Raw genomic sequence first — 17,731 nt, forward strand, 5'->3', positions numbered from 1 at the left:
TAACCTGGGGATTATGTGACCCTGTCACATCATTTTAGTTGAAGGAGCTACATGCCTATAAATGAGAAATTTTTGTATTTAATTCCAGAAAAGAGCTAAATGGCAAAGAAAATATTGTCAAGAAATTACTAGAAACAAAGATAGCCTGGTTGGTAATTTCACAAAGAAAGGGTTACATAGAAGAAGGAAGAAAAAATGTGTTTGGATTCTTCCCCCTGAAGAAAAAAGGTTACTTTTTTTATAAGTAAAAAGTTATATATTAATTAAAGAAGTATTTCTTGGCTTTCAGAAAAGCTTCACTTTTATATAATGTGTTCATCAAAACAGTGTTAGAGTTAATGTTACTGAAGAAACAAGTTTTATTAGTAAGAATGAAATTGCTGAGTATGGATAGTTTAAAGACAGCATTCAGATTATAGCAAAGTTGAGTAGACACATACTAAAGCCAGAAAAGCCTGTGATCCATAATAACTGTGTGGATTTTTTTCATCTAAAATGAAAGTCTGTCAGTGGCTACATGATGGTTATAGAGTGGAAGAGACTTCATCCTTTCTTATTGCATCTTTCTTAATTGCTTTGTCTGTTTTTGAAGTTCTCATGAATGAAACTTTTCAACTAAAGCAAGATACTATATAGAAGAGCTCACAATTGAAAGAATGTTGATGTATAACACAAATGTTCAGTAAATATTAGTATATCTTAACTATCATTATGAGCAGTGGATATAAAAAAAAGTGAAAGGCTTGCTCTGCAAATTTGTCTCTTCTACAAATATGGATTCTCATATATTCAGTTACTTCAAGTAGGGTATATTCACACATAGAACTTTGATGCTTTCTATAGTTAGTGCAGCTGCTAAGATAAAAATCACCTTATGATTTTTTGCTATTACTCTATATCTTAAATGTTTGATCCCTGCCCATTTGATTATGGCACTTGTTAAGTACAACACAGCTCTGAGATCTAGTACTCAAAAAACTTCATGGAGATCTGGTCCTTTTGATGTGCTGAGTATGGATAGTTTAAGAGACAGCATTCAGATTATAGCAAAGTTGAGAGAAATCAATAAGTAGATGAATCTGATAAGTTGAGTACTGTTATTTATACTACATGTTGCCTGAAATTACTCTGGTGTTACTTTTTTTTCCCCCAGCTTCATTGGAACATAATTTACCTATAAAATTGTAAGATATTTAGAGGGTACATCATGGTGATTTGATATACATTGGAAAGGTTTCCTCTCACCTGGGGATTAACACATCCATCACCTTATTTATTTATTTATTGAGAACATTTGAATTTTGCTCTCAAGGAATTTGAGCTGTACAGTTATGCAATACAGTGTTATCAAGTATAGTCATCATGTTTTACATTAAATCCTTCTTGATCCTACCTGTAATTCACCCTCTTATTGAATGTAGTTAATAATTATAGAAATACCTGATGATGAAAATTTGCTTGTTTTCATTGTACAGTCTGACAAGTTGCTTAGTTTTTTAAAGACTTCTTCATTATGTTAGCTGGATTTATAATTATGTAATTTATTTACTCCTTCCTATTCAATTTGTTTTCTTACTGTCGGTTTTTTTTTCCATTTATCTTCTAATCTCTGATTTTGCAAGTAAAGATGTATCAATTGACTATTTGTGCAAAGGAAATAATTGAGGCAACTGAATTTCTTTTGGCAGTAGTCAGATCCAAAAGGACCACAGAAGAAGCTATTGTTAGTATCTAATTTTATAAAAATCATGTGTCAGTGGTAGTACTAGGAAAAATGCCATTGTTTAAATAAAAATAAAGTGAATTTTGCTGGCTCTTATATAATTGAAAGATATCATATATCAACTAATAGGAAGATCTTTATTAAATCCATCCTGACCATTGAAGTAAACCTGCCACAAGAGTTTTGAAATATTCTTTGTCAGTGAACTTAAGATAAATTTGATAAAATAAATTTGTCATGTACTAGCAAAATTGTATAATTTGTTGTGTATGTTTTTAAAAACATGGACTCCATTTCAGAATCATTTATTTGTATTTTCCATAGCACGAAGAAGAACCACCTCAGAATATGAAACCACAACCAGGAAATGAGAAGCCATTATCAAAAACAGCCCTTAAAAATCAAAGGAAGCATGAGGCTAAGAAAGCTGCAAAGCAGGTACTTGGGACACTTATCTTTTCAAACCAAAACAGACCAAACCAGTTAAAAGCTCTATGCCTTAAAGTTTAAAGAATTGTAGTCCTAAAAACTTGATTGTTAGATTATAAAATGTAGTTGGAGTTAGACATAAGTAGCCAAAATGTCTCTTTTGTGTTTACCTATGAATTTCTCAGTAGTCCTGTATGTGTAACGTGGGACTGAGGGAACTGGGACTGATCTTAAGACCTGAAACCCTAGTGGGATTATGTAATGTGTTACTTGCAGCAGACTGTTTTGGAGGAGCCTGGGTGACGTAGTATAGTTTGCTTTCTTAAACCATGTGTTTAGGAGAGACCAGAAATTACATGATTATAAAGCCATTTTGTCACTCAGTAGATTGCTACAGGAAATTGTTCAACTAGAAATCTAAATACCAGAAGTATCCAAATAGTGAAATTGTTCTAAAAGAATTTTTTTATATACTTCGTAGTTGAAAAACAACAATTGACAAGTAAATAGTGATGGCTTGTGGCTTATGGTGGTAGTGAGACCAGCTGCTAGAAACATGTGGTTAGTAAAGTCGTGGTAATCACATTTTTGAGGTTCAGACAATTTGGTCTTGCCTATTAATGCTTAGATTTTGACAGTTCTAGGTTACTTGGGTGTTTTGGTAGACAGTTACTATTTTAAGGTACAGAATTTCTTTCATCTTCAGTCACTCAGTCGTGTCCAACTCTTTGTGACCCCAGGGACTGTAGCCTGCCAGGCTCTTCTGTCCTTGGGATTCTCCAGGCAAAAATACTGGAGTGGTTGCCATTTCCTTCTCCAGTACAATTTCATTGTGTAACCATATTCTGCTAAAATCTGGGCTTAAAATATTGGCGTGTTCTTTTGTACACACCAATGATAATGATTTGATATATTTTTATCTCCAGAAATATCTGTAAATAACCCAGGCTTTGGTGATTACAAGTAAAATAATCTAGTCCACGTATTAGACTTGTGTAAAAGCAGGACTTAGCCTCTCATCAGAGTGGGTAGGGACCTCTGCTGGTGCCTGATGTTACAGACTAGTAGCTAAGATTCCTTTTTTGTTGTCGTTGGTTTTCCAGCTAATGATTATAGGTGTAATTGACAAATAAAAATCTTAAAGTGTCCAATATGATGATATGATACAGGTATACATGGTAATAGGATTCCTGCAGTCAAGTTAATTAACACATATATAACACATATATTCTGAGGGATGGAGCATTCAAATTCTGCTTTCTTAACAAATTTCAATCACTGTGTTCAGTATAATAAAATATTATCAACTGTAGTCACCGTATTCTACATGATATCCTCAAACCTTATTCATCCTATAACTGAAAGTTTGTACCCTTTCACCAGCCCCTTCCCATTTCTCCCATCCCCCATTTCCTCTAGCTCCCGACAGCCACCATTTCTACTCTCTATTTATGTGATTTTGACTTCTCTCTTTTTTAGATTCCACTTATAAGTCGTGCAGTATTTAACTGTTTATCTTTCTCTTTCTGGCTTTTTGCACTTAGCATAATGTCCTCCAGGTTCATACATGTTGTTGCAAATGGTAGGATTTCCTTTTTATTTATTTTTTTATGGCTGGATACTATTCTACTCTATATATGTTTGATGTTTATATATTACATTTTCTATATTCATTCTTTTGTTGATGGACTCTTGGCTTGTTTCCATACCCTGGCTATTATAAATAATATTGCAACAAACCTGGGAGTACAGATACATCTTTGGGATAATGATTTTGTTTCCTCTGGATGTATACCCAGAAGAGAGATTGCTGGATCATATGGTAGCTCTATTTTTTAATTTCTTGAGGAACTGCCATCCTGTTTTTTACAATGACTGTATAAGATTCCTTCTAATTGAGATTTAAGGGTCTTCAGAAATCTTTTCAACACAGAATCCTATTTTTATGTGATATTTCTTCCTCTTTATCAAAAGATACTTTTAATATGACCATTGCTGGTACTGAGCTAAGTAAATTCCCTTTGTAATAAAATATTAGTCGTTTATTTTGTGTGTTTTTCTGATTCTTGAGTACATGAAATTTTGGGAAGAGGGTTATAGACTCAGTTTTCTAATTTAGAAAAACTAATATTAAAATAGTGACTTTCTTAATGATAGCCCTGTGGCTCTTTTGAAAAAACAATGCGTGCTTTTACTGTAAAACGTAATAATTACAGAAACATTCTCCCACACCCCACTGCATACAGCCATATAATCACCGACACATGTTATTTACTAAAGGTGATACTACTAACCCATCATTGTAGAGTTGCTTTTTGCATGTTTTCTCAGTAAGAGCAAAATGTTTTCTACTTTAAAGATAATTCTATCAATATGCAAAGCATTATTATTTTTTTTGAAACAACTGGTTGAAGTTAGTAAAAGTTATGATTGTGAGGTAGAATGAAGGTAAACAATCTATGATAGGACCTCACCTTAACCAGACTATCTTTCTTATGCCTGACTGTGAATTAAGGAACCAGAAAGGAGTCAGATGTATATAATCTAACCAAGTACTTTTATAAATTTATGGTGATTCCATGAACTTATCATCTTTATCAAAAATAAGTGAAACAAAGAGTTTCATCTTATCATATGCATAGCCTTTCCAGAGAGTGACCAGAATTTAAATACAGTAACATAGACATTTTGAGTGACCAGAATTTCCAGAGAGTGACCAGAATTTAAATACAGTAACATAGACATTTTGACTTACTCTTTGTTTTTTAAAATACGGAGAAATTGTGTCATATTTCACTTAACTTTAATAATTTTTTACATGATATTAATCTTCAAGAAAATTAGAGATACCAAGGGACCATTTCATGCAAAGATGGGCTCGATAAAGGACAGAAATGATATGGACCTAACAGAAGCAGAAGATATTAAGAAGAGGTGGCAAGAATACACAGAAGAACTGTACAAAAAAGATCTTCACGACCCAGATAATCACAATGGTGTGATCCCTCACCTAGAGCCAGACAATGTGAAGTCAAGTGGGCCTTAGAAAGCATCACTACAAACAAAGCTAGTGGAGGTGATGGAATTCCAGTTGAGCTATTTCAAATCCTGAAAGATAATGCTGTGAAAGTGCTGCACTCAATATGCCAGCAAATTTGGACAACTCAGCAGTGGCCACAGGACTGGAAAAGGTCAGTTTTCATTCCAATCCCAAAGAAAGGCAATGCCAAATAATGCTCAAACTACCGCACAGTTGCACTCATCTCACATGCTAGTAAAGTAATGCTCAAAATTCTCCAAGCCAGGCTTCAGCAATACATGAACCATAAACTTCGAGATGTTCAAGCTGATTTTAGATAAGGCAGAGGAACCAGAGATCAAATTGCCAACATCCGCTGGATCATGGAAAAAGCAAGAGAGTTCCAGAAAAACATCTATTTCTGCTTTATTGACTAGGCCAAAGCCTTTGACTGTGTGGATCACAATAAATTGTGGAAAATTCTGAAAGAGATGGGAATACCAGACCACCTGACCTGCCTCTTGAGAAACCTGTATGTAGGTCAGGAAGCAACAGTTAGAACTGGACATGGAACAACAGACTGGTTCCAAATTGGAAGAGGAGTATGTCAAGGCTGTATATTGTCACCCTGTTTATTTAACTTCTATGCAGAGTACATCATGAGAAACGCTGGGCTGGAAGAAGCACAAGCTGGAATCAAGATTGCCGGGAAAAATATCAATAACCTCAGATACGCAGATGACACCACCCTTATGGTAGAAAGTGAAGAGGAACTAAAAGACCTCTTGATGAAAGTGAAAGAGGAGAGTGAAAAAGTTGGCTTAAAACTCAACATTCAGAAAATGAAGATCATGGCATCCGATCCCAACACTTCATGGGAAATAGAGGGGAAAACAGTGGAAACAGTGTCAGACTTTATTTTTGGGGGCTCCAAAATCACTGCAGATGGTGATTGCAGCCATGAAATTAAAACATGCTTACTCCTTGGAAGGAAAGTTATGACCAACCTAGATAGCATATTCAAAAGCAGAGGCATTACTTTGCCAATAGAGGTCCGTCTAGTCAAGGCTATGGTTTTTCCAGTAGTCATGCATGGATGTGAGAGTTGGACCGTGAAAAAAGATAAGCGCCGAAGAATTGATGCTTTTGAACTGTGGTGTTGGAGAAGACTCTTGAGAGTCCCTTGGACTGCAGGGAGATCCGACCAGTCCATTCTAAAGGAGATCAGTCCCGGGTGTTCTTTGGAAGGACTGATGCTGAAGCTGAAACTCCAGTACTTTGGCCACCTCATGCGAAGAGTTGACTTATTGGAAAAGACCCTGATGCTGGGAGGGATTGGGGGCAGGAGGAGAAGGGGATGACAGAGGATGAGATGGCTGGATGGCATCACTGACTCGATGGACGTGAGTTTGAGTGAACTCCGGGAGTTGGTGATGGACAGGGAGGCCTGGTGTGCTCTAGTTCATGGGGTCGCAAAGAGTTGGACACGACTGAGCGACTGAACTGAACTGAATCTTCCTAGAAAATTAGTATTCTCACCTGATTACAAACAACTACATTTTTATTTTTTTGGACATGCCACCCAGCTTACAGGCTCTTAGTTCTGCCACCAAGGATGGAACCCAGGCTCTCAGCTGTGAAAGTAGACTGCCAGGATATTGCCACAAACAACTAAATTGAAAAAATTGAGGGGACTTCCCTGGTGATCCAGTGGCTAAGACTGCGTTTCCAGTGCAAAGGACCCGAGTTCGATTGCTGGTCAGGGGACTAGATCCCACATGCCACACCTAAACGATTCTGCATGCTGCGGTGAAGATCGGACCCAGTATGATTTGACCCAGTACAGCCCAAAAATAAATAAAAATAAATAATTTTAAAAAGTTTTTTTTTATGAGATTTCAAAAGTAAATTTTGGTAGGCAAAGTATGTCTCTTCTCCTTTTATCCACTCCTCTCCTTTTTTATTATGAAAAATACCAAACTACACCATATTATCAGAACTTATAGGCTCCTTAAGAGTCAAAACTAAATAATTTCTTTCTAAATACTCTTAAATGCTCAGTAATATTTTCACATAGAAGGTTAGGAATTAACATTTGTGGATTGTAGTGTACGAATTAGAACCAACATGACTCTAAAAAAGAAAAAAATGCTCGAATTCTGCACTGTCTAAAAACTCTCCGGCAGACATTTTTAGATTTGGAGATCTACAAGTGATACCCTGTCCCATGTTCCCCTAGGATGCTTTGGGAGTTTGGAGTATTCCACCCAGAACTCTAAGAGATTCTAGAGTCTTGCAGAATCTGTGTATTCTACTGGGAAGAAGTAGAAGCCCTACTTAAAAAGTTTTCCATGGCACAGTATTGCCGAGCTGAATTGATCTGATTGTAAATAAATCTCTGTGGGACTTACCCTGTAACATCATCTGTTATATGTACTTGAGTTTATATACTCATAGTTTTGGAGGATATCCAAGAGTGAAACTTCACATACATGCCTTAGTTAGATAAACCCTCTCACATTTCCAAATCATCCATATAATGGCACATCCCCAAATAACCAAAAATCTAGAATGTTTATTGGCTGAAACAGTAATCTCCTCGTTTACTAAGGTCATTTCATTTCTTTCCATTTGTTATTATATAACTAATTATATTTTACATTAATAACATTTTTATTACATTTTGCTAATATTACTAAAATCCTTTTTTTTTTTTTTTGGCTGCATCACGTGTCTTGAGGGATCTTTAGTTACTGGACCAGGGGTTGAACCTGTGTGCCCTGCAGTAGAAGCACAGGGACCTAAAACCACTAGGCCACCATGGAATTCCCCAATATGCTATTTTTTATTTTATTATTATGTTACTTTAAGTTACAGATCTAGCCTTTTGGATATCTCTTGTACTGAAATATTTTTTTAAGCTTCATTATATCTATTATGGGACGATATAACATACTTGAGGCCAGCAGTTCAGTTGCTTTCTTTATATAAAGTGTGTAAAAGGCTATGTTTTCTAAATCATATTTTGTTTTCTAAAAGGCTCTATTTGTTGAAATACTTCAGTGATTTCATTTTTGAAAACTGAATTCTTGAAAATATCTCCTGCAGGAAGCGAGAATTGACAAGAGTCCAGATATGCCACCCGCTCCTGCCCAGCAAAGCACACCACGAAGTACTATTTCTCAGTCAACTTCCGGGGACCCCGAGACAGACAGAAAAATCAAGAACCTAAAGAAGGTGGGAGGCTTCAGTGAAAAGCACATGTGTTTATTGAAAGAACACATGAGAATTATATAAAGGAAATAGTGTTTAGATGCCTAAAGACAGGCATCTGAGAGGTTTGTAGCAATCCTTGTTGTTGCTTTCTCACCATGAAATACTGTAACTTAGGAATGGTACTGATTTTAGTTTTATTCACAGATGTCTAAGGGATATTAGTTCTTTATTATTGATTTTTAGAGTAATAAGAAATAATGGACATTTGAACATTTTTATACTCACTGCTTCATTATACCCTTGTGAGACAGGTAGGACAGATATTCATCCCATTTTTAAAGATGAAGAAAGAGGCACAAAAGGAAGTTTATTAATTGTCAAATTGCAACCACTGTGTGATGGTGGCCTTGGAGGTAAAATCAGGTTTCTAGAGCGCTTCCCAGGCCACATTACTGAGTTTCTCTTAAAGCTAAAGATGTGGTCCAAGTACCATGAGGTACTGAAATAAATGGTGAAATTAGACATATATTTACATACATGTACATATACATAGATGTACATATATAGTAATATTAAATTTTTGAAAAATACCAAATTTCATGTTCTTAATGTACACAGTTTTATGTTTAATTTTGAAAGTAGTTTGTGCATTCTGAATTACTTATTCTTTCTTCCTTTTGACTCCTGTTTGGTGTTTACAGAAACTGAGAGCAATTGAACAGCTGAAAGAACAAGCAGCAGCTGGAAAACAGCTAGAAAAAAATCAGGTCTTTTCTGCATTTTTCATTTGGGCTCATAGTTACTACCACCCTTCCCCTTTTTATTACAAGCAACTATTTAATCAGATTAAAGAGTATATAGATTTTAAAACTTCTTTTGAAATACGCAAGGATAGGGGAATACGTGGATCATGGTGAATGAGGGAGTCCCTATTTCCTGTGAGACATACTAATGCTGTAGCTACTGCTTATTATGTTAGACAAATAGAAAATTCTCTTCTTTTCTGTATCTCAGGTCACACTGTCCTGTTTCCCCTTTTCCTTCCTCCTGTCCTCCACACTTTGAAGCCCAAGTGTAGAATGGAAGATTTATTAGACTTAGAGAATGCAGTAAGACAGCTCTGTCTTTTGTCTCCTTAATTCATCAGTTCAGTCGCTCAGTTGTGTCCGACTCTTTATGACCCCATGGACTGCAGCACACAAGACTTCCCTGTCCATCACCATCACCAACTCCTAGAGCTTGCTCAAACTCATGTCCATTGAGTCAGTGATGCTATCCATCCATCTCATCTTCTCTTGTCCCCTTCTCCTTCCTTCAGTCTTTCCCAGCATCAGGGTCTTTCAAGTGAGTCAGTTCTTCACATCAGATAGCCATAGTATTGGAGCTTCAAGTTCAGCATGTCCTTCCAGTCAGTATTCAGGACTGGTTTCATTTAGGATTGTCTGGTTTGATCTCCTTGCAGTCCAAGGGATTCTCAAGAGTCTTCTCCAACACCACAGTTAGATAGAAAGCATCAATTCTTCGGCGCTCAGCTTTCTTGACAGTCCAACTCTCACATCCATACGTGACTACTGGAAAAACCATAGCTTTGACAAGGACCTTTGTTGGTAGTGTCTCTGCTTTTTAATATGCTAAGTTGGTCATAGCTTTTCTTCCATGGAGCAAGCATCTTTTAATTTCATGGCTGCACTCACCATCTGCAGTGATTTTGGAGCCCCCAAAAATAAAGTCTCTCACCGTTTCCATTATTTCCCTATCTATTTGCCATGAAGTGATGGGACTGGATGCCATGATCTTCGTCTTTTGAATGTTGAGTTTTAAGCCAGCTTTTTCACTTTCCTCTTTCACTTTCATCAAGAGGCTTTTTAGCTTCTCTTCACTTTGTGCCATAAGGATGGTGTCATCTGCATATCTGAGGTTACTGATATTTCTCCTGGCACTCCTGATTCCAACTTGTGCTTCATCCAGTCTGGCATTTCGCATGATGTACTCTGCATAGAAGTTAAATAACAGGGTGACAATATACAGCCTTGATGTATTCGTTTCCAAATGTGGAACCAGTCTGTTGTTCCATGTTGGGTTCTAACTGTTGGCTTGACCTGCGTACAGATTTCTCAGGAGGCAGGTCAGGTGGTCTGGTATTCCCATCTCCTTCAGAATTTTCCACAGTTTGTTGTGATCCATACAGTCAAAAGCTTTAGTGTAGTCAATGAAGCAGCAGTAGATTTTTTTCTGGAATTCTCTTGCTTTTTCTATGATCCAGTGGATGCTGCAAGTTTGATCTCTGGTTCCTCTGCCTTTTCTAAATCCAGCCTGAACGTCTGGAACTTCAAGGTTCACATACTGTTGAAGCCTGGCTTGGAGAATTTTGAGCATTACTTTACTAGCATGTGAGATGAGTGCAATTGTGTGGTAGTTTGAGCATTCTTTGGTATTGCCTTTCTTTGGGATTGGAGTGAAAACTGACCTTTTCCCAGTCCTGTGGCCACTGTTGAGGTTTCCAAATTTGCTGGCATAACGAGTGTAGTACATTCACAGCATCATCTTTCAGGATTTGAAATAGCTCAACTGGAATTCCATCACCTCCACAAGCTTTTTTCATGTGATGCTTCCTAAGGACCACTTGACTTTGCATTCCAGAATGTCTGGTTCTAGGTGAGTGATCACACCATTGTGATTTTCTGGGTCATTAAGATCTTTTTTGTATAGTTCTTCTGTGTATACTTGCCACCTCTTCTTAATATCTTCTGCTTTTAGGTCCATACCGTTTCTGTCCTTTATTGTGCCCATCTTTGCATGAAAAGTTTCCTTCGTATCTCATAATTTTCTTGAAGAGATCTCTAGTCTTTCCCATTCTATTGTTTTCCTCTATTTCTTTTCATTGATTACTGAGGAGGACTTTATGTCTCCTTGCTATTCTTTGGAATTCTGCATTAAGATGCATGTATCTTTCCTTTTCTCCTTTGCCTTTTGCTTCTCTTCTTTTTCAGCTATTTGTAAGGCCTCCTTAGACAACCATTTTGCCTGTTTACATTTCTTTTTCTTGGGGATGGCCTTGATCACTGCCTCCTATACAATGTCACAAACCTCTGTCCATAGTTCTTCAGGCACTCTATCAGATCTAATCCCTTGAATCTGTCACTTCCATTGTATAATCGTAAGGGATTTGATTTAGGTCATGCCCAAATGATCTAGTGGTTTTCCCTACTTTTCTTCAATTTAAGTCTGAATTTGGCAATAAGGAATTCATGATCTGAGCCACTGTCAGCTCCCAGTCTTGTTTTTGCTGACTGTAGAGAGCTTCTCCAGCTGCAAAGAACAGAATCGGTCTGATTTCTGTCTGATTGACCATCTGATGATATCCACGTGTAGAGTCGTTGTGTTGTTGGAAGAGGATGTTTGCTATGACCAGTGCGTTCTCTTGGCAACTCTATTAGCCTTTGCCCTGCTTCATTCTGTACTCCAAGGCCAAAGTTGTCTGTTAGTCCAGGTATCTCTTGACTTCCTACTTTTGCATTCCAGTCCCCTATGATGAAAGAGACATCTTTTTTTGCTGTTAGTTCTAGAACGTCTTATAGGTCATCATAGAAACCGTTCCAGCTTCTTTAGCATTAGTGGTTGGAGCATAGACCTGGGTTACTGTGATATTGAATGGTTTTCCTTGGAAATGAACAGAGATCATTCTGTCATTTTTGAGATTGCCCCCAAGTACTTGATTCATATCAAACAACAAATTAGACCTTGTCTCTAATCTGTGTTTTTTAAATCTGTGGTGACCAAAAAATCTGGTAAAGTCTCAGGTATATTCTTTCTCTAAATTTTTTCTCTTTCACTATGTGCCTATTGATCTAATAATTATTTCATTTCCTGTTTAATAACTTTATTGTTTTAAACTTTTCTAGTTGGAGAAAATTCAGAAAGAGAAAGCCCTTCTCCAAGAGCTGGAAGATTTGGAACTGGGTATTTAAAGATTCACAGAAAGCAAGCTGGTTACCAGAAATCATTGCAAGCGTATTTTCTGTTAAACCCATCAGTGTACATAGATATATCCATGTGCCCACATTTAACATTCACTTATAATTTTGATCATTTATCTAAGATTCTACATATCTATACGATTACTTAATATGTCTGTTAAATTGATTTTTACATCCTGCATTCTGTATCATGTCAACATATGATATCAAAAATAGACATATGATTTTCTGTTTAGCTAAGCTTGACAGATTGAAAGACTAATGTCATTGTTTTTTAGTAGGAGACAGTATTTACCATATAAATGAATAAAAATATTTTAATTTTAGCCTTTGTTGACTCTAAGTTCTTCAATTAACAATTTCTTTATTAATTTACAAAGACAAGTTTGGGAAATTTTTCCTTTGAATATATAACATAACTATCTTGATCCTAAAAGATTATATGGTTGAACATTAAAGAAAAGCCTTAAAATCAGGTTGTACTAAATATATTAAATTGTTTATATTATTGGTAGTATTTGAAGTAAAGTTTTTCTGATTAGTTTTAAAATATCAACTTTAAAAAAAGAAAATAATAAAACGTGATATTTCAGATAATAAACCTGGCCATTTAATGATAAGGTCATATTTTCTAAATGTGAACTATGATTATTTTGCTGTAGTTGTCTTGATTGTTGTGGTTGTTCACTTATATGATGAATAAAAGTTGTTCACTTATATGATGAATAAAAGATGTACTGGTAACCCAAGACATTTAGCTATCAAAACTGATTTATATTTGGTTTTGGAGTCTGTTACAGCTACTTTTTTTTAATCTGATTTACATTTGAAGTTATTTTTATTACATTTACATTGATACAGGTTTTAATTATCCAGAGCTAATATTTAAGCTAAGTAAAAGAAAAGAATCTAGGAATACTCTGAGAGAGATATACAGGTAACTGAGCTTCCTGATGTCCCAAAGCTACAAATAAGATTTGGTACAGATCTAATGAATTAAAGTTGTAGTGTTTTGGGTTGTTTTTTTTTTTTTTGTAGTGGAAGCACAGAGTCTTAACCACTGGACCGTTGTCAAAGTCTCTTGAGTGGTATTTTAAATGTTTTATGTGCAGAGTGAATGTGGACATATACACACTCGTGTACATATAATTTCTTTCAACAATTCATTTTTGATAGTAAAAACATAAGCTTTTTTAAAGTAATATATTGAAAAACAATGTAATTTTCTAATAAAATGTTAGGTAATTCACCTTAAGCCAGTGTAATGTTTTTTGACCAAGCAGCCTAACAGTTTTCTTAATTTTAAATTTTTTAATTACCAATTTATACAGTTTACAGCAAGTATATTAATCATTTTAAAAATGTTCATCTTAAGGGAATTCCCTGGTGTTCCAGTGATTAGGACTCTGTGTTCTCACTGCCGAGGGCCTGAGTTCAATCCCTAGTTGGCAGACTAAGATCCCACACACTATGTGGCATGACAGTGAATAAATCAGTAATCAATAAATTTTATCAATCAATCTATGGGAATTTCCTGGTGATTCAGTGGTTAGGACTCCGTACTTCAACTGTAGAGGGTACGTATTCGATCTCTGGTCAGGGAACTAAGATCCTGCATGCCATGTGGCCCCCCCAAAATTTTTTTTAATGAAATGTTTATCTTAGAAGTATTACCATTGAACCTTTTGCTTTAGTCACATGCTTTTTAATTGCTCTAAGGTGACTGTTCCTATTAAAATTAGATTGTTTGGACTCGGTTTTTAGATTGTCTTTATTTCTGTAATCAATCTATTTAATTTTTTCCAAAGAAATGTTTTATTTCTGCGTGCTAAATTGCTTCATTCGTATCCGACTGTTTGCGACCCTATGGACAGTAGCTCGTTAGGCTCCTCTATCCATGCGATTCTCCAGGCAATATACTGGAGTAGTTCCCTTGACCTTTTCCAGGGGATCTTCCCAACCCAGGGATCAAACCCGAGTCTCTTATGTCTCCTGCATTGGCAGGTGGTTTCTTTTAACACTAGCATCATGTTTATTTCTGAGCACATATCAATGTAAAAATCACTGAGATGTTCTTGGACTACATATTTTATTTTTATTTTAAATATATTATCTTCTGGCAGTTGTAGAAAAGTGTGTAAAGTGATGAAAGTGTGCTTGAAATTTTAAATACGCTGTTGTGTATTCATTATAAAGGAAAAAATGTAATTCCTGGATTCTCATAAAATCTTTTCATTAATCCTCTCAGAAATGTATTTGGAGGACTTTTCCTGGCAATCCAGTAGTTAAAACTGCATTTCAATGCAGGGGACATGGGTTTGTTCCCTTGTAGGGTAACTAAGATCCCACATGCTGCACAGCATGGCTGGGGGGAAAATATTATTTGGCATTTACCATAAGCATCTGTGAAGAACATAAGCTTGTGGGGAAGTCCTTCAGTAGCACAAAGGCTCTTTAGTTACACAAGTTTCCCAGAGAGGGAGGAGAAAAAGGAGCAAAACTCAACTTTTATAGCCAAAAAAAAGAATTCTCTTAGAAAAGAAATAGAGCTACAATGTCAAGACATACTTACGTATGTTGCCAAATAATAACAAAATTTTTCAAAACAATACATTTTTTGATGGTTACATTTAAGTATGTAAACTAACAGAAAAAGGTTTGCTAAGGATATGCACTAAATTGATGACATTGACTACTAGAGTGGAGGGTGGTCAAAAGGAACTTTATCTGTAATGTGTAATTTTTTATACATAAAGGAAAATATAATTTTGTACAATTTTAAAATCATAACCAACTGAGACTAGGCTTCAAACTAGAAAATTGTCTTCCAGTTCGATTTTATGACTTCTATACACCATAATATCTAAGGTAAGGACTCAATGTTATAGGTATTATGTGCAATTCATTTGCTCTTTGGAATATGGCACCTAATAACTGAGGCAGCATGAGAGTAAGATAAATGTTTGCAAAAATGCTTCTCATTTTTTTTTCCCCTAGGAAATTTTAGCAAGTAAATATGGAAAATCTGCTGTATTCTCTTATAAATGCCTATTAAATTGGGATTCCATCTTTATCCTGGTCTGTTATCTAATATTTAAAAAATGAGTTTGACTCCTACTTCACATACTGATTCACATGTAATTATTTTTATTATTAATGGATACCTACATGATCTTTCTGTAATGTATATGACCCTGCTGCTGCTAAGTCGCTTCAGTCATGTCTGAGTCTGTGCAACCCCATAGACGGCAGCCCACCAGGCTCCCCCATCCCTGGGATTCTCCAGGCAAGAACACTGGAGTGGGTTGCCATTTCCTTCTCCAATGCATGAAAGTGAAAAGTGAAAGTGAAGTCACTCAGTCGTGTCCAACTCATAGCGACCCCATGGACTGCAGCCTTCCAGGCTCCTTGGTCCATGGGATTTTCCAGGCAAGAGTACTGGAGTGGGTTGCCATTGCCTTCTCTGGTATATGACCCTATGGCTGTAGAATTAAGAAATTTGCCAATATCACCAAGCTAGGATGTGGGATTTAAACCCAGGCAGTCTGATGACAGTCCTTGTGCTCTAGGTCACTATGATAATACTGCCTCTGTATCCTGAGGTAATATATCCTTCTACACTTGATTTAGTGTAATTATAGATTGTATAAGCATGACTGCTGGACTGTGCACATTTCAGTTTTTATGGATACTGCCAAATTGCCTTCTTTAAAAGTTTAACTTCTACCAATGAAAGTTTCCCATATTCTTATCAGATCTATAAGGCTTTTGAATTTTTACCAAATCAAGAGAGGAGAAATGATACTTTTTGCTTTTGTTACTTCTTTTTATTAGTAATGGGTTATGTATTTTTCCACATTTGATGGTGGTTTATTTTTTTTTAGTGAATTGCTTTTCATTGGCCCATTTCCCTATTTGAGTATTTAGCTTTCATCTTACTGATTTATAAGCATGTCCTATATAGTAACATGTAAAATACTTTTAAAATTTTAAGTGGGAAAAGCATGCACAGGATTTTTTTTTTAATTCAAGCAGAACAAAGGCCATACAATGAAAGGTACTTCTGTTCTAAATATAGTGATTACCAGTTCCTTAGGTATCTTTCTAAAGATACTTTGCATATTTATATTCAAGTGTACATACACTTCCTTCAAAATAAATAAATATATATATACACACACAGAGTTCTGTATTTTTTCCCTTAACATATTTTGGAAGTCATTTCATATCAGGACATTGCCCTTTTAAAATTTATACATATACCTTTATAATGACCACATTCTTTGGAGGTAAGACAGTTTAACCAGCTCACACCAATGTACATTTAGGTTATAAAATGTCAGTTAAATACACATATACACGTGCTTTAAAGTATAGATGTTTATTCTGGGATTAACTTGGGTGTCTTTTTTTTTTTCTTTAAATAGGTTTGCTGCACTGGGTCTTCATTGCTGGGCACAGGCTTTCTCTAGTTATGAACAGGGGCTACTCCAGTTGCAGTGCTCAGGCTTGTTGCAATGGCTTCTCTTGTTGCAGAGCATGGGCTCTGGGCAGGCGGGCTTCAGTAGTTGTGGCACATGGATTCCAGAGCTTAGGCTCAGTGGTTGTGGCACATGGGCTTGGTTGCCCCTTGGCATGGGGGATCTTCCGAGACCAGGAATCAAACCAGCATACCCTTCATTGCAAGGCAAGTTCTTAACCCCTGGACCACCAGGGAAGCCCCAAGTTGAGTGTCTCAAAAAATTAAATTAGGTCTTTGGGTACTCAGTTTAACTGGTGATCAGTTTTGTAGTGTATTTCTTTAAGTTAGTGAACTATGAGAAAAGATAACTAGGAATATTAAAATTTTTTATTAAAATGAGGTTTCAAAGCAGTTCTTGGGTTCATCCACTTCTGAAAATAATATATTAATGTCCAGAGCAGGGGAAAAGTATGAGTTTATAAGTACTAAAATGACAAATTACTGTGACTGTCTTGCTGTTCCAATCTTGCCAAAGTTAAGTGTTTTTTTGTTTTTCGTTTTAAATTTCTGAAAGGCAGGAGGAATAATAGAATAAGCAAACACCAAGTGCCTAACTCTGCAGGTCATCTTTGGCTCCAAAAGTAATAGAATCAAATCAGATTTAGAAGGAATAACTTTCATGCTTTTTTTTTTTTTAAGCTACATAGATCAGTTGTTTACAGTGTAAAGTGCAGGTTACAAAGGAAATACAGTGTATTTAGAAGTTTTAAGATTGACATTGAATTGAAGTAAAATATACTTGAAGATTCCTGCCAAAAGATGTGGCCAGGTGTCTTAATCCATCAGGGCTACTATAACAAAATATCATCGTCTGGGTTGGTTATAAATAACCAAAATTCCTTTCT

At 35.9% G+C, this 17,731-nt stretch overlaps 1 protein-coding gene across 4 annotated transcripts in view; it reads left to right on the top strand.

Annotated features, from left to right (window-relative positions):
* Nucleotides 1-13,113, top strand: part of EIF2A (eukaryotic translation initiation factor 2A) — a 41,736-nt gene extending 28,623 nt beyond the window's left edge. For all 4 annotated transcript variants that reach the window (XR_015160140.1, XM_086390277.1, XM_086390282.1 and 1 more), the window contains 4 exons: nucleotides 2,048-2,161; nucleotides 8,280-8,408; nucleotides 9,089-9,154; nucleotides 12,290-13,113. Coding sequence is in view for 3 of the 4 variants with exons in the window: in XM_086390277.1 (XP_086246403.1) it covers nucleotides 2,048-2,161; nucleotides 8,280-8,408; nucleotides 9,089-9,154; nucleotides 12,290-12,355 (375 nt within the window). In the remaining variant the exon portion in view is untranslated. The remainder of the gene's footprint in view (nucleotides 1-2,047; nucleotides 2,162-8,279; nucleotides 8,409-9,088; nucleotides 9,155-12,289) is intronic.
* Nucleotides 13,114-17,731: the final 4,618 nt, after the last annotated feature.

Source organism: Bos grunniens, chromosome 1 (genome assembly GCF_055505025.1).
Source record: "Bos grunniens cultivar Pamir isolate PY7600 chromosome 1, Bosgru_T2T1.0, whole genome shotgun sequence".
Classification (NCBI taxonomy): domain Eukaryota; kingdom Metazoa; phylum Chordata; class Mammalia; order Artiodactyla; family Bovidae; genus Bos; species Bos grunniens.